Source organism: Acomys minous (genome assembly GCF_964271855.1).
Source record: "Acomys minous genome assembly, chromosome: 3".
Lineage (NCBI taxonomy): Eukaryota > Metazoa > Chordata > Mammalia > Rodentia > Muridae > Acomys > Acomys minous.
Window position 1 is genome coordinate 109,496,692 of NC_140485.1, and position 19,353 is coordinate 109,516,044.

General features: G+C 41.4%; 1 protein-coding gene across 5 annotated transcripts in view; it reads left to right on the plus strand.

The window, feature by feature from the left end:
• NKAIN2 (sodium/potassium transporting ATPase interacting 2) overlaps positions 1 to 19,353 on the plus strand; it is a gene marked incomplete at its 3' end in the record, with an annotated part of 1,039,202 nt that overhangs the window by 1,008,697 nt on the left and 11,152 nt on the right. For all 5 annotated transcript variants that reach the window (XM_084776800.1, XM_084776796.1, XM_084776799.1 and 2 more), the window contains one exon: positions 3,265 to 3,325. In XM_084776800.1, coding sequence (XP_084632926.1) covers positions 3,265 to 3,325 — 61 coding nt within the window. The remainder of the gene's footprint in view (positions 1 to 3,264; positions 3,326 to 19,353) is intronic.

Sequence of the window (19,353 nt, forward strand, 5' to 3'; positions counted from 1 at the left end):
CCCATATTTAAGCATTTGTTTGCCTTTTCTCCTGAAAAGTCACTTGTCTATGCTAACTATGGAACATGTGTTTTGGGTCAGTTTCTTATGCTGCTTTTGGGATTCGTTTTCTCAGCTTTTACCCTAAAACCCTCTTCTCGCACTGGGTCTAGAGGTCATCTTGCACATTTATATATGTGGGAGGGAGGGGCGAAGAGGGACTCAAGACACTTTGTGACACATTCCTAGTATGTGTCTTCCAATAAACTTCCTTCTTACCTAAGTACAGGGTATGTCTGTTGGGGTTCCCTTCGAGGCCCTTGCATGTCATGGGGTGTTACCCTTGACACTTCCACACGTTCATACGGGGGAAACAAGTGTCTCCTCCTTTAGGAGCCCTTATCCTCAGGTGCTCATAAAATTCCTAGACTGAAGGTTTGGCAAGGTCACAGGACATACAGCAGGAAAAACGCAGAGCTATGAATTTGAGGAGGAATGTCAGGAGACAAAGGCTAAATGGTAATAAATCAAAATGTGTCTCAGGCAATGAAAACCAAGACAAACAGAACAAGAACGAGAAATGCCTTCGAAGTTGCAAAAGCAAATAAAACACTGACCAAAATGCCTTTATAGGACTGAAAGCAAGCTAGCACACCAAACCAAAACCAAGATGCCTTCAAAGCAGGGAGTAGGGCGGGGACAGGACGGGGAGATCAGATACCTTAAACAAAATACTTTGAAGGAGATGAAATGGGTATCTATCAAAGTACGGTCCTTCTTAGCCAGCTCAGAACAGACAAAATGGACCACTGATCAAACCAAGGGAGGTCAGGAGCCCCAGAAAGAACTGGCCAAGAATCCACTGAGGAAAGAACACCATGTGTCCTGGGCTCAATGGGTCCACGCAGATACTGGTACTGGTTTTCATTGAGATGTTTCCTTCCTGGCCTGGGCTCAATGGGTCCACACAGATACTGGTTTTCCATTCAGGTGATTCCTTCAGTGGAAAGTGGATCACTCTCTGGGTCCCACAATGTGGTGCCACAGCTGTCGACACAAAATCTACAGCCCTCATCTTTGGGGGACTATGACTTGAGAAACACAGATTTAGGTTACCCTAAATTCCTTCTTCCAATGGTGAATCAGTTTCACCACACTTTTATGGTTTTATAGATCAGCAAAAGTCATAAACCGAGGCAACGTTAAAATTCATTGGTAGGTACATCAGAGAGGCAAGTACATCAAGACAAGTGAAACATTTCTGTAGGCTCGAGATGCTATCTAATGGCATTCTTAAGTTCTGGATTGGTAGAAGATAGTTCCCTGCTGAGCCAATAGTTCTGAAAGGTCATCTGTTGACACAGATGTTAGTTCCACAACAGTGCGCAGGCAGTATGAATGATTCTTCTGCAGGAGCCAGAACTTAGCCCAACATAAGGTAATTAGTCTCGGGACCTGCACCATTCCAATCTCTCCACAGCACTGAAATTCCAATCACCCAATCGGTCTCTGCAGACACAAATTCCTTTCAGAAATTTTTGTTCTCAGACAGAATCAGTTTCTTTTCAGAGGTCTTTGTTCACGGGGTCAGTACTCACCTAGATCAATGCCTGGCTGCAATGGCACCATGATCACTGTCCTGAGAACATACCATTTACTTCCACACCTGTGTTGACTGCTACACTATTCACAATAGGCAAGATAAGGAGTTAGTCCAGATGTCCATGAATAGATGAATGGATCAAGAAAATGTGATACATGTACACAACACAACTGTGTTCAGCAGTAAAAGGAAATGAAATCATGTCATTTGCAGAAAAGTAGATGGACCTGGGATACTTAAGTTTTTTTCAAAGCCACTGAGAAAGATAAATAATGCATACTTTCTATCATACGTATAACCTAGATTTAAATACATATTTACATGAACATGCATAATCACAGATAGAACATTAAAGTAGAAAGGGTGCAGTGAGATGAGAAGGAAAAGATATACCATGAAGTGGGAGGGAAAGAAGAGAAAGAAAGATAAAATATCATTTTCTCTTATTTATATATCTAAAATTACATATATAGAGATTTATATATATTATATATACACTACATATACATATAAGCACACACACACACACACATATGGCCAGGAATACTAAGGGAGGATTTGAAGGGAGAAAGAGAAACAGTAAGAGAAATAAGTGAGGATGGCAGGCATTGGGAGTATATAAAAGAACAGGGTACAAGGATTAATATGTATGAAAAATCTCATAATAAAACTCATTGTTTTCTACAATAACAAAACATAGTATTCATCAAACTTGGATTGCTTCTGCTATAAGACACTTATCAGTAAATTACATCATTTCCTCCTATCAGAGCTAAGAATTTAATTAAATGTTACTGATAGGAAAGAATACAAAGCCACTCAGTCTTGAGGCTTAGATGCCAAACTGCTTTGCTGAAGTTCTGTATAAGTTCACATCTCGGTGAGCAAGGACCTTTGATGGCCACTGGGACCTTTCTGTGGGGCGTTTCAGAGAAGCTGGTATGGCAGGTGCAAACCCAAGCTCAGAGAATTCTGACAACCATTCTTGCTCATTTGCATCTCTGTAACATGTGGTCCTAATTATTCTCAGAAGGCCCTGATCCCTGCCACGTGTTTCAGTAAGTTTCTCTTACTTTCAAGGAGCCCGTGCAACACACAATGGGAACGCCTTGCACTCTTTTCCTCACAATACTTTTCGATAGTTGAGGGGAATTCCATTTTAGAAACATATGTCCTGACTTCAAGAAAAGTCTGATATGAATGTAAGTCTTGAAGCCGGGTGGTGGTGGCACATGCCAGCACTCATGGGGCAGGGGCAGGTGGATCTCTGAGTTTGAGGCCAGCCTGGCATACAGAGCGAGTTCCAGAACCGCCAGGGCTACACAGAGAAACCCTGTGTCGAAAAACAAAGCAAAACAAAAGAAAAAAAAAAAAAAAGGAAGTGTTGTGATTCCATTCATGAGTGGCTATAGTTCATTTCCTGCCTTTGCACCTGAAATAATTTTTTTTCATATTTACCTAGCAATTAGTAAATCTTACACACACAGACATCAAAGAAGAAATAAAGCAACAGATTTATTGACTAGGTAGGTAAATACCACCGGAGTAAACATCCACAAAAGATGAACGATGTTGGAAGCTCAAATAGGAACCTAACCGCTTGCCTTTGAAATGCTGCTCCCCCCGGGGAGGTCAGGCTCTCGCTTTTGTGTGATGTCTAAAGCTTGTCCGTTTTGTTTCAGCTGGCGGGCTTCATCTATGCCTGTTATGTTGTGAAATGTATAACTGAAGAAGAGGACAGCTGTAAGTATTAAAGCTCTACTCTGTGTCTTTCAAGTTCAAAGCTTCCTTAGCGCTTCCTCCCCAGCCTCCCTGTCTCAGAGACAATACCCCTCAATACCCCAGCAGAATAGGAAATGAGCCTTTAGCGCCCATCAGGCTAAGCTAGTCTCCACAAAAGAATCAGCATATTAAAGAGACAGAGAAGCACTCATTTTAAAAACATGCTTTTCCCCTTTCATTGAAAGGTATTTCAAAAATCAGGTCTTAGAACAACTGTAGTAGAGAATGCAGATGGGAAATCAAAGACAGAGTGAATTCTTTTTGTTTTGTTTTTTGGTTTGGTTTGGTTTTATTTTTGTTTTTCGAGACAAGGTTTCTCTGTGTAGCCTTGAGTCTCCTGGACTCGCTTTGTAGACCAGGCTGGTATCAAACTCACAATGATCCTCCTGCCTCTGCCTCCTTGAGTGCTGGGATTAAAGGATGAGCACCACCATGGCCAGCTCAGGAGTGAATTCTAAATGCAGTTAACGTGAGAATATTCTCCTTTGTTACAGTTCAGCTATTGTGTATTGCTGGTTAGTCAGTTTCATCAAGGATCACCAAGGACAACAAATCTCAATGATCAATAATTTGCAGTAGTGCTTAAAACCTTGCTACCAGTTGAATTTCTAACGGAAATCAACTCGTGTGATAATGAGATGAATGGCATGATCTGAGATTACATGTCATAGGATAGTACCACATGATGTGATATGACATTCTATGACATATGTTACAATATAATGTGACATATGGCATGATCATCTGGTAAGGCATGATATGATGTGGTATGTTAAGAGATGACATGATATGACTGATGTGATAAGACCCATGCTAAAAACATTTTGAGTAGTGGGGCAGGAAGGGGCTGAGTTCTGTGATAAGGGGAAAGAAGGACTCTGAAGGGATTCTTAGGTGTTCGTTATGAGTGAATGAGTACATAGCAGTGCCTCTTATGGAAAGTAGAGTGGGGACACAATAATTACCTGAGTGTGGCCAGGTTATTTGAGATGTACGAGAAGATCCCCAGTAAGCACATATATACACAAAAGCATTATTCAGAGATTAGGGCAGATAAAGGATACATACATTTTTTTTATGTATGCACCTAAGAGCCTGTGTAACCAGCATCTTTCCAAAATAACTAACACATTGCAAGTTTGACACTTAACACGGACATCCCTCAGAGTGGTCTAAGGGAGAAGTGTGTTCAGTTTTTCCTAATTGAGTCTTGGTTGTGTAGTTCTAAGTAAGCAGAGCTGACAATATGGATCAAAGAGAGAAACAAGGACAGTTTCCCTATACTCACAGCTCCCTTGGGAAAGCACAGCATAGGGGAGCTAAAAAAGGTAGTCTTGAGGCAGAAAGTAACAAAGATGCAACCCCAGTAAGGAGCTGCTGAGGCATGGGACACAGATGTAGGACTGACTGGTTGCTCTTGAAGGTGGTGTGCAGTTACAAGTGCTTGATGTACTCACATAACACTTGGATTTCATTCTCTGCACACACAATGCTGCTAACAACTGTTTGTAACTCCAGTTCCAAAGGATTAGACTCCCTCTCCTGGCCTCATCCAGCACTGCCTGGGTGTGGTATATAGATAAAACACCCATGTACACAGAGAGAGAGAGAGAGAGAGAGAGAGAGAGAGAGAGAGAGAGAGAGAGAGAGAGAGAGAGAGAGCGCTCAGAGGACCAAGCATGATCACCTGAGTTTGATCTCTAGGACCCACATGGCTGGAAGGAAAGAATACACCCAAGTTGTCCTCTGACCATTTAACACAAGTAAATTAAATACATGCAATTTTTAAAAAGTAGTAACCCCGTGAACCCTGTTCATGGTCACTGTTAGAGCACTTGTGAGAGCATCTAGGATCCCAATGTGTTTTAGAAAGAACCCAGGACACTTAAGAACAGCTACTGATATTTTATGGATGTTAAGACACAAGTTTGTGAAGGCTAAAATATACATAATACAAGGGAAAAATATTGCTATAGGGAACCCTGTCATGAAAAGTCTTAATATGTCAGAGAATACAAATCATAGAGATGTGTCTTATAGAATTCTGCCCTAAGTAAAAGTTTTGCCACTATCATGTGAACCCATGGACATCAGAAGTTTCCGCCATCTTTTAGAAGATGAATCTTATCCTGCAGCATCTAATAAAATGTTCCCCCAAAACTTCTAAGAGTAAATCTGACTTTTAATAATCTTATATAAAGAGGACTTGAATTTTTTATCCAACTTTGGGAAATTATAAAGAAAATGATTTTGATGCTTAATTTTTATGAAAGACGACAAAAACAAGAAGTGTTTTCTGAAAGCTGTCGGCAGTTCTGTATAAAGTTACTTGCTTGCCAAACTGGGTAAGTCTGCACCCTAAGAGGACAGTTCCCGGTCTGTAACTTGTGGTGAGAACACTGTAGAGGTAAGGACAGGGTCATGACAACTGGGTGGGTACAGTAGGCTTGAGGCTGCTCTGAAGTTGAACAGATCTGTACTCGGTGCTCACAGACACGAGTGCACCCAGCAAAAGTCAGAGGGAAGAGGCATCAACAAACCAGGGACAAGGACACAATTTAAACTCCGTGAATTAGTAAAAATCATTATTGAAATAGAGGGTAGTAGACGGTATAACACCGGGATATGGGCGGGGGCCGGGGGAAGGGGATGCGGAAGAGAGAGAGAAACAGAGGAAGAAGGAGTGTTAACATCCCAAGCTACCCTCACACGTACTGTGTAGCCTACTGACTCCTCCTCCCAAGGGCTGAGATTATAGGTGTGCCACCACGCTGTTTATGCAATGCTTTCAGTTGAGCTCAGGGGTCTTGTGTGCTATGCAAGCACTGGGCACACTGAGCTTCGAGGCTAGCCTTACCACAGACACATTAATGCAACATCTCTTTGCAGTGAAAACGCTTGAACCTGAACTTCTCTGTGCTTGACCCCATAGTCTTAACCAGAGCCACAGGCTGGCAAGTGAGCTGGCTGCAGAAACTCACAGCATACCACTGCCACCTGCTGTGCACTCTAGAATATGACAGCATGCAGGGTTATGAGGGTGCTCTCCTGTTTCCCGTGGAGCAGCAGGGCTGCCTTGATCACAGGCCACAGCGTTGCCAGTTGAAACAACAGAAACTCTGGGGGCTGAACCTCCAAGATCAAGGTGTTAGCATATGGGTTGTCCTGAGACCTCTCCTTGCCTTATATATGGCACCTTTTCAAAGTCCTTACATGGCCTTTTCTCCATCTCTTTCTTGTTATTTTAATAATTTCAATCAAGTTGGACTGTAGCCCTGTCCTGATAACCATATTCAACTTTAATTAGCTCTTTAAAGGCTTTGTCTCAAATTTAAGTCTTCTATTTTTGAAAGGAAAGGAGGAAACACAAATCAGTTTATACCTCGAACAGAGAGAGAGAGAGAGAGAGAGAGAGAGAGAGAGAGAGAGAGAGAGAGAGAGAGAGAGAGCGAGAGAGAGCTCGCCTCAGATAAGAGCTTTGGAATGGTACTGCTGCCAGCATGCTGGCCTGCTCACTACCATCAGGCAGGTAACCCAGCCAGTACCTTCAACTGTGATGTCATCTGCTTTTAGATGAGAAATTTCACACCCAGGAAAAATAAAGGCAAAGTGTGGACTCCATCTCAACAGTTTTACCTTCAACTTAGCACTCATGTGAGCCCAGGGACCCTCAGAATACACTTGGATGTGTTTGTTCTGCCTTAAAAGAGCAGACTTCCTCCAGGAGAGTGGGCATCACTGCATTCTATGGCAGAGCTCTCCTGACTCTGGCCATGCTGAGCCTTATGGCCCCATGTCTCCTTCATCCCCACGTTTGTTCTTGTTTACAATTTTCTGTAGAGGAACTTAACCCGTCTGAGATTCCTGGTCTTCATGCCTTTTAGCATATACTGGGCTCTTTTCTCTTGCAGACAACCTCGCCGGCCCATCAGGCACACGGTATGCTGTGCTTTTCTCTGAGTGGCTTGTTACCACTTGTGGGTTATGTTGGAGGGTGATTTAAAATAACAAGGAACCTTAGGTTACCAAATGCAGTGTTTAGAATCATCTGAACAACCGCATTGTAAGCTTGATGGATGACTGACAGTAGGACAAGAAGGAAGGCACAGCAACCAGTGCAGCACTCAAGTGACAGAGCTAAGAATTTATCTTTATGTGTTACCTGCTATTAAAAGATCTTTACAGAAATGATCACTAACCTATGATGAGAGGATAAAAAAAAAGTCTCTCAACATATGACTTCTCAATTTTCATTACTGTTTCTTTTTTTTAAAGTATTTTCAGTAGAACAAGGTACAACTAAATGTTGGTCTCTTCCAAATGCATTCATTTTTAAGTACCTTTTCCTAAGTACATTTTCTATATCTGTGGGTCCCTTTATTTGTCGATTCAAAATGGCAGATAGAAAATATTTGGAGAGGGGAAATTGTGTATCTGTACAAAATCTGTCCAGATTTTTTTGTCCTTGTCAAAATTTCCCAAATAGTATACTATTTATATTGTGTAACATAATAGTATATTATAATACAACAACTGTTTGTTGCACAGAGTGCTGGCACTGCGTTGAGTATTAACTAGTATCATCTAGAGATGACCCCGTGTACAGTGCAGAGTGTATGTGGGTTATATATAAACTCTGTCATTTTAGCTAGGGTACCTGGGCATTTAGAGTTGTTGTGTGCACAGGAAGGTCCTGGAATCCTCATGGCTCCTGAGGTATGACTGTAGCCACCTTGTCTAATAGAGCTGCAATGTATTTCCAAATGTTATTCAATATGGAAATCACCTGGGGAAAAGATGTGGCATGTCATAGCCTAAAGGACTTATTCTGAAAGCAATGTTGGAAAATGAATTCTAGCTATTTTAATTGGGAGTTAGACACACACACACATGCCCACCAACTAAACTCAAATGAATAAAAACCTGTCCTGAATACTCAGAAGCCAGAGGGCCTAGGGATAAAAGTAACAATCGATTTATAGAATCTTTCTTTTAAAAAGACAACCATAGCAAATTATTCACTGCTTTCAGGATAACACTTTTCTATTATTTTTGTTTGATTTTTTTCTTCTAAAGCCTGCTGGCCTTCACTATTTATCAAACTACACTCTGTGTGTTTTGAACATGTCTCTAGATAGCCAGGACCATCCGGCTTGAATGCAGCTCCTTGAAGCCAGTCACCTACTATGCAGAGGATGCACATGGAGATGAATTGCACCCTTAAAACATAATGCTTAACCTTGCTTGTGAAAGAATAAAGGTTTGCTGCAGAAATTACAAAAAAAATACAAATAAAACAGTAAGAGGAGAGAAAATCCCAATGGCCCTATAACTAGGTTCTGAGCTCCAGTCACGGTCCTGGCATATCAAACGTTCCCTGGTTTCCATTCCGTCCTTTCTTTTCTCCTTCTGTCCCTCCCTTCCTTCTTGTCCTACTGTCAGTCATCTGTCAAGATTCCAATGCGGTTCTTCAGGTCATTCTAAACACTGTGTTTGGTAACCTGAGGTTTCTTGTTATTTTAAATCACCCTCCAACATAACCCCCAAGTGGTAAAAGCCATTCAGAGAAAAGCACAGCATACTCTGTGCCTGTCTTATTTACAGAGAGTCATAAACAATCAAAGGAAAGATAGATAGTTTATACATTATCAGTTGATCATCTGTTTGTAACGATAATGATCTGAGGGATTTAAAGATTGCCAAGGGAAATAACCTTGTCCTTAAATGCTAAAGGGTCCAGGCATGGAATGCCATTAACATGTAGCTGTGCTCTGCAGAGTTATAGTGCAGTCACAGCGAAAGACGTCGCCTTCCTCCCTTTCCACCCACCCAAGCCACAGAAACTTTGTATTTTATTTAAGATCTGTTCATTCTGCCTGAGATTTACTTTCTTTGAGAGGGGGAGGTGGGGCGACACACATTGAGACAGGGTTTCTCTGCATAGCCCAGGCTGTCCTTACTCCTTAGACCAGGGTAGGCTCAAACTCAGAAATCTGCCTGCCTTTGCCTCCCAAGTGCTGGAACTAAAGATGTGTTTCACCACCACTTAGGGTGATGATTTCTTTAAGCTTTGAAATGATAAGAAAATGGCTATTGCTCTATTTCAACACATAAATTTTATAAACCTCTAAAGATTAAATCACTGGACTTCCATAATCTAGTACATTAAAGCTCTGGATAAAAGAGTGTTGGGGATGCTGTCAAGATCCAGGGCGGGATGTCTCATTCTCCACTGTATTTTATCACCTGGAACACACGCACGCACGCACACGCACACGCACACACACACACACACACACACACACACACACACACACACCATTCCCAACCTGGAGGAAGATCCGATACATTTTTTAGGAAAGAAGGAGTTAACCAATTGGCTTTCCACAAACATTACATGAAATATATGGAAGACAACACAGAAATGTGACACCTCCTTGGACCACTTGGTTCTAAGTAGTGAAAACACTGGGTATAATAAAGCACCTTTTGTCATTTTCAAAGCAAGGGTGAGGGTTTTGTCATATGTAAAAATTAAAAGACTGAATATTGCAAGATCAATGTGTGAGACAAACGAATATGCTCTGCCACCTTTGAGTCACATGAGAATTCATTTCGGTGACAGCCTTGGTCTCTAGCAGTAAAACATGCCTCTTTACAGTGCCTCAAAATTGGCTACCACTGGTCTCAGCTCTGGTTCTCACTTTGCTCCCTCTTGTGGTCACTTAAGAGAAACGCATCCGCTCTATCTCTGAATTTAGATTTTTTTCAAATAAAAAGTGGAAGCTGATTCTTCAACAATCATTTCTTGTTTTCTCCTCTTTCTCATTTTATCTACTCTATAATACTAGAGAGCTTCTTATTCATACAAACACACACAGACACCCACGGTACATTCGTCTTTATGTAAATCTAATCTTTCCTAGTCAAAAATATGAGGGGGAAAAATGATTCATTTTCTGTGAAGCCTTGGCTTCTAAAGAATCAATATAGAGGCAACAGCATTCAGATAAGCAGAGATTTTTATCCTAGGCATACAAAAGAAGTATTTCCTGCAGAAAATACTGTTGGCACCAGGAACCTAAATTAACTAGTAGACACAGAATAGGGCAATTGTTTTAATCAGCATCCATGGAGAAGAATGTCAGAGCATATGAATGGAAAGAGAAGAACAGTAGCATTATGAAAATAACTTGAAAAAAAATCTTCCATTTGATCATTTTGTACCTTTCAATAATGTGAACCCTCGTCCACCTGTGGTAAATGCTCTGTGCTTATTACCTCACATTAAAAAAATAGCACAGGAAAAAAGAATCAAGTTGCAAAATAAAATAGACCCTTGGCACCCTAATTTTTATGTACATGTTTGTAAGATAAAGTTGCTTGGATACCTTAGTCCCACTTCCAAACAACAGATGGCAGCAAGCCAAAGGGCTAGCTCGGGAAAGGCCCTCTGGACCAGAGGCCTGATGAGATGGTCTTGACAGCCAGTCTTCTAGTGAATGATGTGGGCTAGTGGCCACTACACTGCATCCAGCTGAGCCTTTGTTTCAGAAGTGGTGTGGAAGAGAAACAGGAGGATGAGCTTAGGAATCTCCTTCTTGACAGAAGGACTGGGACACACTGCATCTCAGAAGACCCACTAACAGATGCGTGGAATGAAAACAACAGAGCAGAGCTGCCTTGAGTGTGGGTGGTGAAAAGAATGCTTTGTCAGAGGGCTTAGAGGTAAGCCCTGGATCCCAGCTGACACTTGAAGAAGGCCTCAGTGGCAGGGAATGCCCCAGGTGGCCTCTGCTATAAGACACCAGTACTGTGTGGTCAGGAGTGAAAGAGAAACAAACTTGAAGTTCACAGGAGGTACGCTGCGTTTAAATAATAGAAAGTAATTAGGCTGGAGACAAAAATCAGCGATGGCATTTTATAATTACGATTAATTTAAAGGTTAATTTCCTTTGGTGCAAAAATCTTATTTAAAACGTTTACCAGGAAAGGAAATTAGGACGTTACTATCAGGAGGCTTAGAGCACTTCTGGGAATCCATATCTATTATCAGTTGGAAATTAGGTTAGGTCTGTAGCAGGAATTTTAATATATATATATAATATATATATTTTACACACACACATACACACACACACACACACACACATATATAGGCAACCCAGTCTCCAAATGGACAAGACTGGCTGGGGTAGACAGTATGAAATTTGCATTCATTTATTTGTTTGTTTATAGAATTAATTATTAATGTTTCTAACAAAGGAGTCTAGTCTATACATGAACAATCCCTGACACAAAAAGAAAATTGGATATGGATTGCTGCCTCTGTAACTAATGAAGTTGATGCTAAAAGTATTCCCATGAGTAGGGCGGCTAAAGCTTGGGAAGGTACACATCTGTACTTCAGCATCCCCAAGTTAAAATGAAGAGGAATAGTGTGCTTCAGTGGGCTCCACACCCACCAATCCTGCCAGGCATGCTCTGGGCCCTGCATTGTTCATTACTCTGTTTTCATACTGAGAATTGTCAGGCCTCAGGTTCCAGATGCTGTAAGCAATCATCCTTCCAGACCCAGGGGAGACTGGATGCAGGATCCTCCATGGATCCTGTAGATGCCCAAATATTTTACATAATAGAATGTGGTACTTGCAAATGACCTACAAATAACTCTAGAATATTTTGGATCATCATTAAACTGCCTAACACAGTATAAGTGCCATATACATTGTGTTTTTAGGAAATATTAACGTACAAATGTCTTCACACATTCAGGACAGATATTATCATTTTTCCTAGTACTTTCAACTCATGTTTTCTTATGTCTATGAATGTGAAGTGTGTGTGTGTGTGTGAGAGAGAGAGAGAGGGGGGTGCAGATGAGTTCATCTTCCAGTAAATTTGCTTCATAACATCAGTGCAAAATAATATTCAGTTAGAAATAAATAAATTATGGATTTGCTCCCTTAATGTTTCCATTGCTACCATTGGCATGCAAACCAATCACAGGAATGTGGGGTCATACAGAATCATAGATCTATAAACACGATTAGCAATCCCATACTTTAGTTCCCTAACTCTGCAGTAGAGGAAAAGGACACTGGAGTTCTCTTGCTCGAAGTAGAATAATCAAGGGAGGCAGAAGTGAGACCAGAACCAGCATCTCTGGTTCTAAGCACAATTTCCTCATCCCTTCACTCCAGTCAGTACTCCAGAGCGCTTGTTCCAACAACTATGTATTAAACAGGTAGCCTGTGCACATGGCCAGGGATGAAGCAAGAAACAGACACCACCTTTACCTTCATGACACCTGCAGTCCAGCATGCAATTCCCAGAAAAAAAGGAGAATAATAATAAGGCGTGAGGACAACTCAAGGAAAGCTGAGATTCCATGGACTATAGTCCAAGAGAAGACAGAAACAATGTTCCCTAGGAAAGTGATACCCCAGCTGAAATTAGAAGGATAAACCACAGAGGCAGACATATTCAATTGAATACAGTTGAATAAAAATAGACATGTCTTTTAAACAGAGAACTATTTTAGCTAGGTTTCAGGTCCATGTTGGCCAGTGGTCTACCATAATCCATAGGTCAACAATTTTCCATGTTTTCAATTAGCCTGAATAGCTAAACTACTGTCAATGTGCCCACATTATCAGTAAGAATATTGGGGTAGCACTGGCTGCTCTCTTTCCTGGAGCGGCAACTGCTGCCCTAATAAGATACTCAGCTTAGGCTCAGGAGTTTTGTGATTTTCCTTTCTAGACCTTGCAAGTTAATATAATTACACAAACATTACGAGGCACAAGGCGAGGAATATTTCTCTAATGGGTGATTATAGCATGCATATTTACATTTTATTTCTCTAAATATACATACATTAATGTGCCCACCATCCTAATGAAAGCTGCTGCATTTAAATGGGTTGTGCATTCTAAATATATCCAGGATGTCAGCTGAGAAGACGCCAAATCATGTCTAACTACCTCATCTGTTACTTGCAATAACTACTCCTTCAATTTCTTTCTAAAAGGCACGTCGTATATAATTGAAAGCAGTTCTGACAATGGGGGAGCAAACCAAAGTCTCGAGGACCCAGTCAATCCAGATGGCATGCAAGCCCAGGCACATGGAAGATGGAGCTGGGTTAGTCATGTCATCCTAGCCTGTGTGCTTCTCCACATCTATTGAAAGTGGCAATAATAATAATAATAATAATAATAATAATAATAATAATAATAATCGGGATTCATCATTTTCTGACACCTTAGTTTCTTCACTTTCTCTTATCCAGGTGCCTGACCAATCGTTACCTCACCCACAGAGCTCCATTTCTTTCTGTCCACAGACTGCACTTAGAGCACCTTCATTATGGTGGGAGGGCTTCACTGGGACTGTCATTCTCTTGGCTCCCATGACTTCTCTTTCTCCTCACTCTCCTGCCTATGTTCTGGACAAAAGCCCCGTCACTCTTGCTATGGAGCTTGACTGCACTGATTGTCCCTCTTGCCTTCACACTGTCCTTCTCACCCTCTGCCTCCAGGGAGGGCAAAAGCAGTGCTGCTCTTACATGCACATTGTGGATGCCCATCCTCACCTACACTTTCTTCATGCTTGCATTTGTAGCCTCCATGCCTGAGGATGTCAGGATGCAGTTTCTCCATTTCTAACATGGGCGCTCTCCCAGCACAGAGGAAAGTCATTAATCCTGAGCACAAATGCAAACTCAGCACATCTGACTGATGGCCAACTGCTACAAAACAGTGTGCTCTGACAGTGCTGTGTCACTTGGACTGTCCTTAGCTTTCCAGGCTCCCTGAGGCAAGTAGTCAAACACAGCCAAGTCAGTGCCATCAAGTGTTGACTCTATGGTCCTCTTCCCTATCCTATTGTATCCTAGAAGCCCTGCCCAAATCTGAAAAGGACTGGTAAGCTTTTTTCATAGAGCACTCCATCCACCATTTGACCTCGTACCCAATCTAAGATGCCTGGCCTTCACTGCCTCTGTTCTTGCCCACTTTTTCCTATATCCTTGCCACAGATCCTCAGGCCATTAGTAAAATAGGATGCTCCCAGACTCCCCTAGACCTTCTTGATAATGGACGAGGTGATTTCCAAAATTACTCAAAATACAAAACCTCTGTCTCTACAGTTGGCCCTTTAGTAAATCTTACTGCAGTGTGCCATACAAGCTATTGGTTACTTATTATAAAACTGCAGTTTTAATCAAGTCAGCATTCAAAGAGTCTCTGTAGACCTGCCTCTGTACCAGAGGCTTCTGCTGATGACAGCCATGTTTGCATCATTCCATATAAAACTCCGGTAGATTCAACTACAGAGTTTGCTTCTGTGAGCCCTTTCTGCATCTGGTCACCTGGCCTGAAACATTGTAAGTTCATCAGGAACTAGTGTAAATATGTGTTTAAAGAATAATGCCAATTGCTCCCCTTTGTATAAGCATTTTATTTAAAAGATAAAGATGGGACCCAACACCTATCTGTCTTTAGTGTATCACACAGATGAGATATCTCATACTTTCAATCCTTCAAAGCGAAGATTGTTTCAATATCCCCAAAGGTGTCAGTAGTACTTAGCTCTTGGGGATAATCAAGAGCCATCTATGTGGACTTAAAGCCTACTTAATAGAGGGGCATTCGTGTTTTATACTGTAATCCTAGTCAACTACATATGCATAGTGACGTCATGGATCCCAGAGAAGATCCTTAGAAGAATGCCCCTTTCCTAAGCCAGCTGAATGCCCAACTGCATTCTGAATATTTACTTTTATGCCCACAGATATGCGCAGCCGTCATCCTTCATCAAAGAAGCTACATTTCGCAGCACATACGAACAATTACAGAAAGCCACAGCTGCCCTAAATGCAGAGAACTGTAGGGCAACCAATTCCAGTTGATACATTGACAACACCGTTCCCACACCTAAGGCTCAGGGAGCACTGCAGAAGAGAGATGGAAAGACTGTGAGAGCCAGAGACACAGGGTGTCTGCTATGAGATAGTGTCTTCTGTATATAACAGGGAATCTGCATCCATGAAATCTCAACTATATGTGTCAGGGAATGTGCTTGTATGCACACATGTACACTGTGTGAGTGTGAGTGTGTGTGTGAGTGTGTGCATGTGAATACTAATTTTAAATGAAGAGACCATGAATTTGACGAGGTGTCCATGGGAGGAGTTGATGGGGGGGGGGTGGAAATGATCTCAAAAAATGATTTAGTTATAGTTTTTTTTTTAAAATCAAAGGAAAAAGTAAACCTTATTGGAAACATAACTTACTTAGAGGTGCCATACTTCAATAATACACCCTCGGCACAGACCCTACCTCCAGAGCACCTGCTTTGGGCTACCCCTCAGCTTCCCTGGGACATGTCAGTGGGTGCTGTCTATCCTAAGAGACCAGCACTGAGCTTATGGTCTCACCAGAAAACCATAGGACAATCTTACATTTTTATGTACAGTAATTCTCTTCCTGAGCATTAGCAGAAACAGACAATTGGGGAAGAAACCAGCTAAGTATGTGCAAATTATAGTAGACCCTTATTATATATTTAGAAATAAAAGCTTCAAGTGGTTATTTAAACAACTTCCAGCTAAATACCCATCTTATTTATTATGATAGTGTTGTTGTTGTTCTTGCTTTTCCTTTTCATTTATGAGCATGTGGCAATAGGTGACCATTTCCAAAATCTGCTTCTGATGTAAATAAGAAAAACATGAAAAGATCACAAGACCATGAGAAAACACACCTGACCAAAGTTAGGAAGTGAAGCATCTGTGTGAGTCCATTAATGAGTCTCATTCCATTCAGCATGTTCTTTTCTGTCCTGAAGCTCTTAGCACAACACTTTACTGACCTTTCAGACAACAACAAGATCCTATGTACCTGTATGGACTGTATTTTTCTAATCAGAATTTGAAAGAGATTCAGAGAGAAAGAGAAAGGGGAGAGAGGAGATGGGCCATAGGGAGGGAGGGAAGGAGGGAGAGAGAGAGAGAGATCAAAACCCATTCAGAAATTTCTGCCCAGATAGAACACCTAAAGTTCATACAATCAGTTAGAATTGCTGCCACCAAGTAAGACTTGAGTGGGAGAGAGGTAGTTCTCCTCAGTTTGGCCTGTGGTTAATTGTGCTGTGAATTCCTTTTGCGCACCTGGAATGTAAGTACCCTTGAAATTCATGCCTGCAGAGATAATGGGTAGAGGCTGTTTTCATAGGCCCACGTGTATTCTTTAATGCCTCTCAATGTGTTCTCCTAAATATTTAGGCTTCACTTTCAGCAATCTGCCCTTTTAGATTTCCCGTCATGGCTCTCTCCAGCTCTGTCTCCAGAAAAGAATATGTTGATTAATGGCTTTGTCATTAGTAACAGAGGGACAATTTTATGTTACAATACCTTACTGCCAACATGTATTTAAAAAGGCAGTTTAGTTTGCTGGACTAAGTATTCATGATTTAATTTAAAGAGAAGGGCAGCTCACAACAGGGAACAGATTTTAGCAAAGAGTATTTATTCAAGAAGCAGTTTTCTCTTCCTGGATTTTTTTCAATTCTATTATTAATGTTATTAAATCAAGGTTATTAAATTGATATGGTACTTTTCTAATTTAAAATAATTGCAACTCCCTCTATCTCTATAGGTCAATACATACAAACACACCCTCATTGCAAATATGAAAACTAAGGCCTCAAGAGAACACCACAGACCGTGAAATGAAAGTCATATCCCTAGAAGGTCTTTAGAGAGCACGGTTGTGCCTGGTGTCTGCTGTGGAGAGGGATTCACGGCTGTTCAAATGTTCACAGCCACCGAATTTTGTATATTAATATGTGTAGTTTTTACATATTTATATGTCTTAACAAATCCGCTGAATAAGTTGTCTTTCAAGAACTAAACACAAATCTATCCAATGCTAAAGGTTAAACATGTACACATTTTATTTTGGCACCTTCTTTCCAGTTCTGTGCCATGGTGCTGTGATCGCTCACTAAGAATAAACCTTTTGTCATGAGTCATCAATATATGCAACACTGGGGCAACATGGAGTAGTAAATGATCCTCTCACTCTTGCCACGCTAACACTAAACCATGTCCCAACATCCTTCTTTCTCTTGTGCCTCTTAGCCAAAGAAGACAAAGTGGCAGCCTCCTCCTGATATAGTTCAAAAAGTTTATTTTGTTCATATCTAAATGATGTTCCTGTGTTATTATTGTTCAAAGCCTTATGGGGAAAAAAATAAAAGTACTCAGTCAAATAGCACTTGAAATTTTGCTGTCGTCTTCCATGTACTGATTAATTGCCTAATTTTCCTGGGTAGCCTAAAGTGTATACAATCTATTAAGTAAATACGAACTGAGTGTCTTCCGCAAGCCAAATATTTTTGTGTGTTTTATGCTACTATAATTAAAAAAAAAAAGCAACACACAGCAGTAAATCTCATACAGCTTACATTACCGTGGGGACAATACAGAGAAACAAGTGGAATCATAATATGTCAGTCAGGTGGCCATAGTCACACTTCCTACAGATCTCTGCTTTGGTTCTGTGGAACACAACAGGGATCCTCTCGTCACCAGATCCCCTGTCATTCAAACGCTCACGAGAGCCTGCACTGTTTACCTCTTCGTCAATTTCTCCTGCATCCAGTAACATCTTTCCCTCCTCACACCCCTAACTTTGCTTCTGGCCTCAGTAATTCTCTCTGCCTTTCACATTCTTGTGCTAAGGATTGAAATAACATAGGCAATAAAGAAAACATCTCATATCCCTTTGGAAACCCTCAGTGTAATCAGAATCACAGAAGACAGCACTGGTAATACGGACAGCTTTCAGAAGAAAGTGCGTCTTGGGTCTCACTTAGTGTCCTGCAGCTGTGATCAGACACAAAACACAGAACCCAAACCTTGAACTCTGGCGCCCATCACCTTTCATAAACTACAGAAAGCAATAACGCTTAGATACTTGACCACTCATAACTCACTGGTGAATACAAGCAACGTGTTTCATGTCAATTACTGCTGACACCAGAGTCCTCTTCCTAGATTATTAGGTGGGAGACGGGAGGAAGATAAAAGTGAGTTTTCTGGAAGGAACAGAATAAAGGTACTGGAAAAAAGAAGATTAGAAGAGGCATCTACAACAAGTAGGTAACTCAAAGAACTCAAAAATTTTGTTTGATGAATAATATAGGTTGTTGGTTTTCGTCATAACACAAAATGTGATGTGTGGTACCTCTGATCACATTTGGAACTCTCACAGGGATTTAACAGATAGGAATGAATGGGGAACAGTCATCAGGTTTCTGCACGGATGGGGAGACGTGCCTAGCTTCATCTCCATCCTCAGCTGTTCACAGCCCCAAGCAAAAGCCCGTCTTCATTTTTAAAGACAACTGTTCCTGCTGACCTGACAGGAACGCTGTAGAGATGGATGGATGGTGAACGTTGAGAAGGTCTGAGCAACTGCTCATCATCTTGCTGTTGTCAAGAATTTGTTTTAATTTTCCTTTCAAGAACTGAGGAGTGTTCTCGTTGATTAAAAAGATAATGTTTTGCTGAAGGCGCGCAGAGAAAAAGAGAAACTGTGGGTAGGGGCATCTCTGTGACAAGCTGGAGACATAGGACAGGGTAGGCATCTGGGAGGACATGAGGGTGGCTGTAGCTGAGACTCCTAGTAGCAGAGACCATGAAGACTGAAGAGGACACGCTCTAACTAGATGAGACACCTAGCAGATGGAGGAGAACACCAACTGACCCACAAAAACTTTGATCCAAAACTTACCCTGCCTATAAGACGTGCGAGGATAAAGAGAGAACAGAGATTGAAGCAATGTCCAACCAATGTCTAGCCTAACCCAAGACCCTCCCCATGGGAGAGAGCCAGCCCCTGACACTATTAAAGATACTGTGCTATGCTTGCAGACAGGAGCCTATCAGAGTTGTCCTCTGAGAAGCTCCACCCAGCCGC